At 34.9% G+C, this 11,619-nt stretch overlaps 1 protein-coding gene across 2 annotated transcripts; it reads left to right on the top strand.

The window, feature by feature from the left end:
* Positions 1 to 5,548: 5,548 nt before the first annotated feature.
* Positions 5,549 to 9,408, top strand: LOC132311733 (protein-S-isoprenylcysteine O-methyltransferase A-like). Of its 2 annotated transcripts, XR_009483088.1 has the most exons (4): positions 5,549 to 5,802; positions 6,783 to 6,867; positions 6,977 to 7,808; positions 8,784 to 9,408. XR_009483088.1 is itself a non-coding variant. In XM_059809796.1 (3 exons), the coding sequence occupies exons 2-3, from the start codon at positions 6,786 to 6,788 to the stop codon at positions 7,561 to 7,563; spliced, it is 669 nt and encodes a 222-aa protein (XP_059665779.1). In that variant the 5' UTR covers positions 5,549 to 5,802; positions 6,783 to 6,785; the 3' UTR covers positions 7,564 to 7,906. The 2 variants fall into 2 exon arrangements, 1 of the variants encoding a protein (XP_059665779.1); XM_059809796.1 differs by lacking the exon at positions 8,784 to 9,408 and having other exon boundaries at positions 6,977 to 7,906.
* Positions 9,409 to 11,619: the final 2,211 nt, after the last annotated feature.

Raw genomic sequence — 11,619 nt, 5'->3', positions numbered from 1 at the left:
CGATGTGCTGATTGAAGGCAACAACAATGGTGGTGATAATAGTGAGGTGGTGGAAGGAAATAAAGGTGGCGGTGGTGAAAGGCAAAAGTGGTTGTGTTGAAAGGTGGTCTTGGACGGCAGTGGCGGCGGTGGTGGTAGTTTTTTGGATTTGGAACATGATAGTTTTTCAGGAAGTTGATTTCTTTAAAGAAATTTATTTGGGAATGGAATGGATATTCCATAGATTTAGTTGTGAAATGGATTTTCATTCCCTAAAATGAATTTGTTTTTCATTGGAATGATCGTTCCTACTTTAAATTGCATACCAAACAAAGAAATGGTTAGAATTGGCATTCTATTATATTCCATTCTTGCATACCAAATGCAACATAAAAGAAATGACAAAAAGTCCCTAAGCTCATTAATAAATAAGGGGCCCCATTTAAATAAATGGGGGATAGATATAACAACCAGTGCTAAAAGAATGCAGGGGAGAGGTGTTTCAACAAATGCTTGAATGGTGCCCTCAGTGGACACATAAATTAACAATGGGGAAATTTGTCGGTCGATATTGTCTCAAGGTTCAAGCAATTGTAGCTCTGTTATTTTGCATGCTCACAAAAAAGATGAAATTGTGAAAAAATTATTGATGAATGACTTAAACCAAACAAGCAGTGCCATTAATTGGTTTGTTCGTCAATTACTCCACCATTGATGCTAAGTAATTACTCTTCCGCATCATCCCTCAAATAACAGTCATATAGCATCAATGACAATGAGGACGGTAACTACCCATGGCCGAAATAACATTGAAGACCCATCAGTAGCGGGAACTCCTACACTGAATCAGACCATCAAAAACCGATGAGACCTACCGTTGAGACTAGGAAGCTGTTCATCGTGAATATCAGTGAGAGCTACAACTTCCTTCATCAATATGAACAGGTCCGGATAGCTTCTCCTTCATAGACCCACGAGCTCCAGCAAAGTTGCAGAGACGGAACTTCGACGACAATGGTAGAACGGTGAAAGTCTCTCTTTCCAGCAACAACATCGGTGAGAAACTTGAGCTCTTGATGGCCAATTATAATGACAAAATCAGCGAGACGTTGAGACCCAATTGTAACAATAGTTCCGCAAATTCCTATGAACAAAGATATAGCTTCGACAAACTAACAGAAAGTGTTGTAATCAACACTTAGCTTCATCTTGACAACATAGATTCAACAAACCTTCGATTTGGTTAGTGAAACAAATAAAACTGACCCTTTCGTTTTCTCACTGTAAATCACAGAAGGTTGTAAATCATAGAGAGAGATTGCGATTTCCATTAGGGTTGATGGTTTGATTGGGCATAATTGGGGGTTTTATTGTGTTGTTATCAACATAGTAACAGTAAGGGTAAGATTGCCATTTTAATTTATAGTGACTACTTTATGGCTAAACATTGACCACAATAGTGTTATCTGTTTGTTTGTTTGTTTTTTTTTTTTTTTTTGTCTTTTTTTTTTGCAAAATATCTGAAAAGTTTAGGGAGTTTTTTGTGGAAAAAAAAAGATCAGGGGGTTTCTAGCAAGAGAGAGTAAAGTTCAGGGCATTTTCGAAAGAGTAAAGTGCAAAATATCCCTATACTTGAGATTAGTAGCATATACACCCTCTTTGGCATTTTCGAAAGAGTAAAAGGACAAAACGGGTATTACAATACCAAATTTATGCCATGTTTATGATTGATGGGTATTTTCGCACAATGTGAAAAGAATATGGGTAGTTTTGCATACCTTTTCAAATAGGGATAAAAGTGCTACGCGAAATATACATTATGAGAGTTTTCTGCAATATACATCAGGAGAGTTTTCTGCACTAGCCCCCATTTATTATATATACATCTATAGACTACATGGATAGATCAAGATAGGAGAAAAAAGAAAGGCTTAAAGGGATAATTTGTCTAAAAAAATAATATTTTTAAAGCCCCAAGGGACATTATGGAGAGCTATCTATCTAATGAGGTTAACTAAGAAGAGCTTATCAGATTCTTCTCTTAAGATAAGCTCTCTACAGGGGTGGTTCAATCTAATTTGGGACATTAGGCAAAAAAAATAAAAAGTGGCCTTTTTAACAATCTAATTTAGGGCGTTAGGCGAAAAATAAAAAAAAAATGATCTTTTTAATAATATAAATAAAATAAGTCACAACTCAAAAACAAAATATATAAATATATATACACCCAAATTTATATTAACAAAATTTAATAAAATTAAAAAAATAATTAAAGAAAAAGAACCATTAAACCTGATTTAGAAAACCCAAATCCAATACTTCTACAAATTTTTCAATAGAATAAAAATGTCGTTCATAATAACTGTAAACTTGCAATGAGAGTTAGAAGAGAAGACTTATTGAAAATTTATGAAAAGTTTTCGTCATTTTTTCAAAAAACAACGTTAAATAGATATTTAATATTTTACTGTTGGTGTATCTTACCCAAAAATGTTTTTAGTGCTGCTGTAAAAAATGTGAATGAGAGAAAGAAAGAAAAAGGGAAAAAAAAAAAATGTAATGATACAAATTTTTGGGCCTAGTATTAAATTTCTATATTGGTTAGTGTTGACCTTAAGGATTTTATCCAAAGACAATCTAGGTGTTTTGATGATAACAAACCCTTAATGGTGTTTAAGGACTAATGTTTATATTGAGTGTTATATAGATTATTCACATTCAAAGAATGACCTCAATGAAGCTATAAAGATCATTCCAAGTATTCCATTACTCAAGATCACATCAAGGAAAGAAATGAATACAAACAAAACTTGAAGTTGCAAGAAGCCACATGAAAAGTCCATCCAAAGATAGTTTAGACTACAACAATGAAGAAATCAACTCAAAGAAAGGATGAAAACAGGGATACCTTAAAGCCTAAAGATCATCGACGAAGCTTGAAGAAAGGCGTAGATAGAATGGTGAGTGTTTAAGATTAAATGTCAAAGTATTTATGAATCTATTTGAAGCTCATCTCTATAGAACTATGCATGTCATTACATCATTCATAAGTTTCTATGACCATTAGCAATAGACTATGCACTTCATTCATATATATAATAGACATATGAAGTCATTGCTAAAGAATGAGTTAGTTCAAGCTTGCTTAAGCTTTGAAAGAACTCATCACTTGTCCTAGAACTGTTAAGACTATGCACATCAATTACATGATTCACTTTGGTTTCTAGAAAGTAAATGCTAAGGCTTAAAACATATTTCCTCATATATAAAGCATTCATTACAATGACTTGGTAACGGACTTTAGGACCCAATATCTGCCTGATGAAAAACTGTCTTTTTGGCTAAGTATGAAAAATGGCTAAGTATGAAAATTTGATTTTTGAAATAATGACTATTTCAAAATAATTTTTCCCGATAATAACTCTTTATACTTCAAATAGCCTAAACTGATTTTATGGGATTTTTTTCATCCATTCTACATTGGTCTATATGAGGATTCATTTTTACCAAAACTGTCGGAAATCCAAATTTGTACTAAAACTGAAATTCTACATTTTTATTTAGTTGGATTTCAATTTTCTTATATTTTTTTTTGAATCCAAATGGGGGGTACTTCCTTATTTACATTGTAAACTTAAAGTAAATGGATATTTACTTAAATGTTTTCAATGAAAATAAGGTGTATGCAGAAGCCCTGTACAAAAATTGTCCAGTTGAACTGTCTGAAAAACTGTCAACAATTTCTGATAACTATGTAACCGGTTAGGAAGATTCTTGTAACCGAGTAGATGCATTAAGGCAGAAAAGGATTCCTTCGAACAATGACTGATGTAACCGGTTAGGAAGAACCTTCTAACCGAGTAGATGCATTAAGGACTCCTTCCGACATTGAATGATGTAACCGGTTAGGATGATGCTTGTAATCGTTTAGTTGAACTAAGCCAGAATAATGTCTTCAATCATTTGCATTCAAGTAACCGGTTAGACAACAACTTGTAACCGGTTAGATGAGATCTATATCTCATCTACTTAAGTAGTTTAAGCCTTATAACCGGTTAGATAAATTGAAAGAATCTTTCCAACGGCTAATTAACTAAGGAAGGCTAATATATTCAGAAATGGAAGGCTGACAAAGATATATCTGTGAGAGCCATTTTTCGTGCATCCAAGAGAGCTTTTGCTCTACCATTATACAGAGCTTTTGTTCTGCTTTTACTCACTCATAGAGCCTCTGTTCGGACATCAATCTTCATCTCATATATTTAGCTTCCATAGCTGAACCAGAATGATTTCATCAGAGTCTTTGTTCTCACATTTTCTCTTCATCTATCTCATTATTTCATATACTAATCTTGAGAGATTCTAGTAAGGATTCAAAGGGCTTTTGTTCTTGTTTGAATCTTTATAGAGTTTTTGTTCTATTATACACTTGAGAGATTCTATTGAGTTATTAAGAGCTTATATTCTTCACATATTTCATCTTCTCTCATTCATTTCATTTATAGAGTTTGAGCTTCATTGATATTCATATATATTCTAGTTAAGAGCTAAATTTGTACATTAATCTTTGAGAGATATTTCTTGTACTTCATTATTTTTGTTACTATCAATTGTAAGGGGTTTGTTTGACCCACCGGGTTGGTGTGACCCAAAGAAAGACTAAGGGAATGTTGTTCTTTTAGCAAGAAAGAAAAGCAAGGAATTGCTTTATGTAAAGGTTTGCTCTCCACCCATAAGGAGAAGGTATAGTGGATAGGGAAGTCTCAAGAGGGGTCTTAAGCTGAGGAGTAAGAATTTCCGAACCTCGCAAAAATCACCGTGTTATAGTTTGCAATTTCTCTTCCCTTATTTCTCTTATAATTGTGCTATTTAATTGCTTATTTCATATCTGTATAATTGCACAATTGTGTTAAGTACTTTGCTTGAAATTATTTTTCTATATTGCAAAAATTGTCCATTGTTTGTCATTGACTCTATTCACCCCCCCTCTAGAGTCAATTATTAGGCAACAGTTAAGATTTATTGCAAAACGTGAATGAGAGTAAAAAAAAAAAGGAAAAAAAAGTAATATAAGGATGTAAATCTTTGGAGGCCAATATTAAATTTATGTATCAATTAGAGTTCAACATAATGAGGGAGGAGAGAGAAAAGAGAAAAAAGAAGAAGTTAAATTAGGATATAAATATTTGAGGCTTAATATAAAATCGGAATGAATGAGGAGAGATAGAAAAAAGAAAAAATAAGTTATTTTAAAATATAAATATTTGAGACCTAATATAAATTTTTTATATTTATTAGAGTTTAACAATATTAAAAAATAATTATAGTATAACTTAATATAAGAAAATTTTAAAATTTTGAAACCTTCTTATTGACTATTGGTAAAGAGCCAGGGCGACCCTTACGCGAAGATATTGGTGGGCCACACATACTACATTATTGCTATTCCCACTCAGCAAGTTTTTATTTAAGTAGGACCCATTTTAGTGTATGGTATATTTTGGTTGGGTGGATATTTGTCGCCCATGAACAATGATTTGATTGCATATTGATATGGACCCGTTTCAACCCGCCCGGTTTACTTTGACTTGCAAAGCCCAAACCCTAGTCTCTCATATACGCAGATCAGTTGGGAACTCCACGATCCCAATCTCTCTCTCTTGTTTTTGATCTTTGTCTCTCACTTTGTTTGTTTGCTTCTTGTTCGCTCTCTCTCCCAAATCTTAACCATCGACTCATCTCCGTGACGCGGACAAGCGAAACCAGAGGAGGTTCTTTGCTCACAGTCATTCTCTGCTTTGGTTGGTGGAGAAGAAGCAAAAGGTACATACACTTGTTGTCTTGTTCTTCAATAAATTCATGAGCATGATCATAAATGATTCTACCAGAATTGAATTGCCCCTACTGCAAGATTACAGGGGATGATGTGATATCAAAATTGTTTGCTTTATTTTGCTATTGAAAATAAGAGATCTTTCGCTAATTGCAAATTTGAAATCTGAACCAGTTAGGCTGTAAAACACCTATATTTGGAGACAACCCATCTTCTCCTTTTACCCATAATTATTTTTCCTTGTATTGTTCAAAGCATATTATTCATGTTGATGCAAAGTGAAATGGTTGATTCATTCAAAATGGTGTTATGAGAATAAGGGGCACATGTCTAATTGACCATGTCCATGTGCATGTACCATTGTGATGTCTATTGTAGCTTATGGGACATTTTTGATCCTCTAATTTTAAGCATGCTAGTCTTGTTAAGCTCTTTGTAGTTATTATGTGCTAGTCTTTTTCGAGCTTGTTAGTCTATGCCTTTTCAATTTTTTTCCCCCCTTTCTATTCTTTAGTCTGTGCTCAATAGGGTTGTTATTCTTATTCAATTTCAACTAGCATTTTTATTAACTTTGTTGTTCATGTGATTCATTTATATTTTTCCTTTGTTAAAAAACCTCTCATTTGAAAGAAATGAACCTTGCAGATAAAGTGAACCTCATTTGAGGTTTTTTTTTTTTTTTTTTTTTTCTTCTGGTAAAGCACTGATATGAAGACCAATTGTTTAGGGGTGAATAAAGTTTTTTTATTTGTGATTACAGAATATACTTATATTGTTCCACTTCTATATTTTCCCCTTTTATTTGACTGGCAAAAACAATGAAATTTCTTTTTGTGTAGAAGATAATAGTCATTTCTCAATGCTAGCACATAGATTTGAATGTTTGATTCATTGTGCATATATTTTGTTGGAGAATTATTATGAAAGTTTGTTGACCATATTTACTCTGCTTCTCTTATATCCTTTGCAGGAAATGTCATTCTTGAAACACTTTTGGGGTGACATAAAGTCTTGTCTTTTCGTATATGAGTTGCATGGATTTGCATCCTTTTCAGGTCTAAACTAAACCTAGAGTGATACTTCATCCCTGTCCTTCCATTGTGGTAGCTTGTTAGATTACATCACAGGGAGATAGTGATTTACTTTATCTGGCGAAAATGACAGACATCTTCAGCTACACAGCTTGCAGACAGTTATTGCAAATGTTATCGGCCATAGTCTTCTTTCACGTTTCTGAATACCTTCTAGCCATTGCCATTCATGGAAGATCAAATGTATCTCTCAGTTCCCTTTTGGTCAGCAAAAGCTATCTTCTTGCAATGATCTGTTCATTGCTGGAGTATTTTCTTGAAATTTATTTTTTCCCTGGGTTGAAGGCATACTGGTGGATAAGCAACTTTGGCCTTGGAATGGTTGTAATTGGAGAAATCATACGAAAGATAGCAATTATAACAGCTGGTCGGTCCTTCACTCATCGTATTAAGATTTATCATGAGGAGCATCACAAGTTGGTGACTCATGGAGTCTATAAATTTGTCCGCCATCCAGGATACTGTGGTTTTTTCATTTGGTCAGTAGGCACTCAGATAATGCTTTGTAATCCGTTGTCAACAATTGCATTTGCTATTGTTGTTTGGAGCTTCTTTTCAAAAAGGATACCATATGAGGAGTACTTTTTGAGGCAGTTTTTTGGGCCACAATATGACGAATATGCCCGTTTGGTTCCTTCTGGTGTTCCATTTGTGAAGTAATGATTTATGCATTTGTGAATGAGGCTTCCTCACTTTTGTTATATCCATCTCTCTCCATCAAGACAGCTTTACAATAGATTTCATCAAGGCATTCCTGGCTTATAGCTTCACAATAGTTTTCATGAAAACATCCAGGCTTATTTGATGTTGAACAAATTTTAAGGCTGTTCGGAGTGACTCAAACTGATCTTCTTGGTACATGGAATATCAACTAGATTTATCCCAAGCCATTGTAATACTCAACTGTAAGATTTTTATTCTCGACTTGTAATACTTGTTTATACTCACTTGTGTATCGTTTGGATTTTTATATTGATTTGGTGCATGTCAGTTTTGTGTAGCATTCATTTTCCATTAATTATGACCTGAATATATAGACTGATTTTAGAGATCTGTCCATTGTTTTCTTATTCTTCTTAGAAGACCCTAATTCCTGTCCATGAACATAAGGAAATAATTTAGATAGATTGAGAATTCCTTTAGGGCCTGTTTACTAACGCTTTTATTTTCTTATTTTTGCTTTCTCCAAAAGTAAAATCATAATTTTCATTTCTGAATCTAAAATATAAAGTTGAATTATGTTTACTAATTTGTCATGCTTTCAATATTTTCAAAGCAAGAAATTAAAAAGTAAGTTCAATAATTATAATTTTGATTTTGTTTTCTAAATTTTATACTATCTATATGTGTATATATATATGTATATAGCTCCGTGGGAAGCTCCTGAAATCAGCATCGCAAGACCCAGATCATTTCTTCTATGAAATCAAAGGGCATCGCTACCAGCATCACCAATTGTATTTAATACACACCACCAATTGTTTCACAAACCCAAAACCAAACACCAAACAATGAAGAAGCCTTCCCTCTCTTCATTTCTTCTTCTCTTTTCTCTCCGATTCTTTTCTCGTGCTTTATCAGATTCAATCTACGACAGTTTCCGTCAATGCCTCTCCAAGAACTCACCATCAGACCCAATTTCTGCCAACACTCTCTACAGCCCTTCAATCTTGCATAAAAAACCGTCGTTTCAACACCTCCATCACCGCGAAACCCTCACTCATCATCACCCCTCTCCGCGAATCCCATGTTGGCCCGTCGTGCTCTGCGCCAAAATTCTGGGGAGCTTGCAAGTTCAAGATTCTGGTCATTTGTGACTTACTCTCTCTTAATCAATTCCTTTAACTTATTTTTATTTTTTATTTTTTATTTTTTATCAGGAGTGTTTGTAGAGAGAGACAGAGGAAAGAGAGGTGATGATGGTGGTGGTTGTCGACAATGGCGATGGTGGCGGCGGTTGTCGGCAATGGCGATGGTGGCAGTGGTTGTCGACGGCGAGGAGGTGGCAGCGGCAATGACCATGTTGGGGAGGAGGTGGGTGGAGGAGATGGGTGATACAGATGATTAGTTAGAATATATATATATATATATATATATATATATATATATATATATAAACAGTGCTACGGTAGAGAAAGTGATTTCTATAAACAGTGTAAAAAATAGAGAAAGTGAGGATTTCTCACTTCCTCTTCTCTTCACAAAATTAGAAAGTACTTTCTTAAAACAAAAAAGAAAAGTATTTTATTAAACACAAATTTTACTTTTGATTCTCAATTTTAGGAATTGACAGCAGAAATCAGGAATCATTCCTGTTAGTAAACAGGCCCTTAGGGTGTGACTTGGTCCATCTAAATTCCATTTCATCACTTATTTCCTTCATCACCATCTTTCTTAGTTTTCTATGTACACACAGAACAAGAACAGAGTCCGTAGTTCTTATAATATTTTTCTAGTGTACATTTTTTTCCTCTCTTGGTAAGGAGTTCGCATTATATCTTGTAACTTCAGTAGTTATTTATCCTATAAATGTGTAGTTGCTTTCTAATTTTTTTTAGGCACTGTATCAGTAAATATAGAAAACTAATCAATCTCTTCGAGAAATTATAGCAAGATACTCATTATTTATACTTCAACTGTTATCATGGAATAAAAGAACTGGAAATAATCTCCTTTTCTATTTTCCTTTTGGCTGAGGTAGCAGAGGATTTCTTTTAATTTTAAAGTTTTTTTTTTAAACAAAATCTCCCACCCCTTCTCCTCCTCCTACTCAGTTAAGTGTGAGCCAAACAAATAAAACCCTTCTTGTGAGGTTCAAAAGAAAGGGAGCACAGAAGAAATGACAGTGGATCTGAAAGTGAAATACATTTGCAGTCTGTCTTGGTTACATCCCATGAAGGAATGAACAGTGATTGGGGCTTAGAGGAAGAGGACAATGAAGATATAGAAGGGTGATTAGGGGCTTAGAGGGAGAGTAAAGAGAGAAGATAGAAACGGAGAAGAGAGACACTGATTGATACACACACACACACACAATTGTAGGAACAAAATATGCATAAAATGAGTGGTAGAAATGAAATATTGAGATGAATTTGCTGTTGGACTAGAAAGGAATTGAACACAATTGTGAAATGGTTGAAGAAACACTGATTGAAGATAAAATGAGAAAATTGATAAAGATGGTTTGGACATATATAAAGAAGATCATTACGGGCACCAGTTTAGAAGAGTGCCACATTAAGAACGATGTCAGAAAAAGAAAAAAAAAAAATACGGAACACTGAGACTATAGAACAAAATAGAAAAATAAATTTCTTGTAGCCAAACTCAGATAGTTGAGAAAAAGCTTTGCTAAATTGAGTTGAATTAATGTGTTGGTAGGAAATCAAGGCATTCACATGTGAATAGGTGATAGAATGGAATGTTTTTGTTTGCCTAGGAAAATTATTGGAAGTTGACCTACATACTAGTATAAGTTGCCAACAATTATAGGATAAGAGTGGTGTGGTGGCTGATCACATGATTTTCTTTTTCTCTATGTTTTATTGGGCCAGCTGGCAACACCACTCAGATAGTCCACAACAAGAATTAAAATAATCTACTTATTTACGTGCCAATCATAACCCTTATGCGGATTTTTTTTTATTCATAAATTATAACAATTCAATGGTAATAGAGAATCGTACTAGGTTGATCCAGATCTAATCTTAACCGTCAGATTATCAACAAATTGGACGGCTCAGATTTTCCATCAAAGACGTGGGCGGTTGGAATGCTTTGAGGCTGAAAAGAGAAGTGAGGTCATATCCTCTAATGCAACCATTGCATTCACATTGTGGTCAGGTGGGGCCCTGGGGGCAGGACCAAGACTTGCAGTTATCAACGTGGTCAGGTTAGGGATGGCAGCAGGCGGTTTGGGGCGGGGATCCCATTCCCCATCCCCACCCTCGTTTAATTTCATTACCCCATAACTGTTCCACAACTGATTCCAAAATCTCCCCTCCTCCCCCTCCTTGCCCTCATCCGCCCTGCCCCAAACTGGCCCGCTGTTAGAGGTGTATCATATCGGATCTGGATGGGAAGTGAAATGGGTATATATAGGTTGGGTGTTAGTTCCACCAAATGGCTTAAGCTTTTGGTCGAACCGGGAAGCATTCGGCCCTGTTTAAATCCCTAACTATACTAAGAATCGAACCACTGAATGTCAAACCTTTAGTATTTTTTGTTAATGCCTTGAAAATCCTTTTTAACTCATCATCAAAACAAGGCATAGATACTAGTACTGCACCAAAGCCCACGTAACACAAAGCCATTCACAGAACTACTCCATATCCATAACCACTGCCATAAAGAAAAACAGAAAAAAGTAAAAGAGAAACTCAAAATCTCCTTCACGGCTTGAGCAATACATATATTGATTTGTATAGTGAGAGGGAGGGGGAGAGAGAGACAGAGAGCTGATCTCGATCTCCTTTACAGCTTTACCTCGATCTGAAGCACCGATCGAAGATAGAGTCACGGAGACAGCGAGGAGAGTGGAGAGGAGTCGTCGTGAGAATTGATTTATGCATTTCTCAATGGGGCTCCCTCACTTTTGTTATATCCATTTCTCTCCATCATGACAGCTCCACAATAGTTTTGATGAAGACATTCCAGGCTTCTTTGATGTTGAACAAATTTTGAGGTTGTTTGGAGTGACTCAAATTGTTCTTCTTA

Source organism: Cornus florida, unplaced genomic scaffold, assembly GCF_030987335.1.
Source record: "Cornus florida cultivar Cherokee Brave unplaced genomic scaffold, ASM3098733v1 CherokeeBrave_3.0.0_Hap2_Chr06, whole genome shotgun sequence".
Classification (NCBI taxonomy): Eukaryota; Viridiplantae; Streptophyta; class Magnoliopsida; order Cornales; family Cornaceae; genus Cornus; species Cornus florida.
This window is presented reverse-complemented; position numbering and strand designations above follow the sequence as displayed.

Bases quoted from the DNA above. Each gene is read 5' to 3' on its own strand.
- LOC132311733 (XM_059809796.1), top strand. From the start codon at position 6,786: ATGTCATTCTTGAAACACTTTTGGGGTGACATAAAGTCTTGTCTTTTC. The intron at 6,868-6,976 runs GTCTAAACTAAA...CGAAAATGACAG, and splicing joins TGGATTTGCATCCTTTTCAG to ACATCTTCAGCTACACAGCT.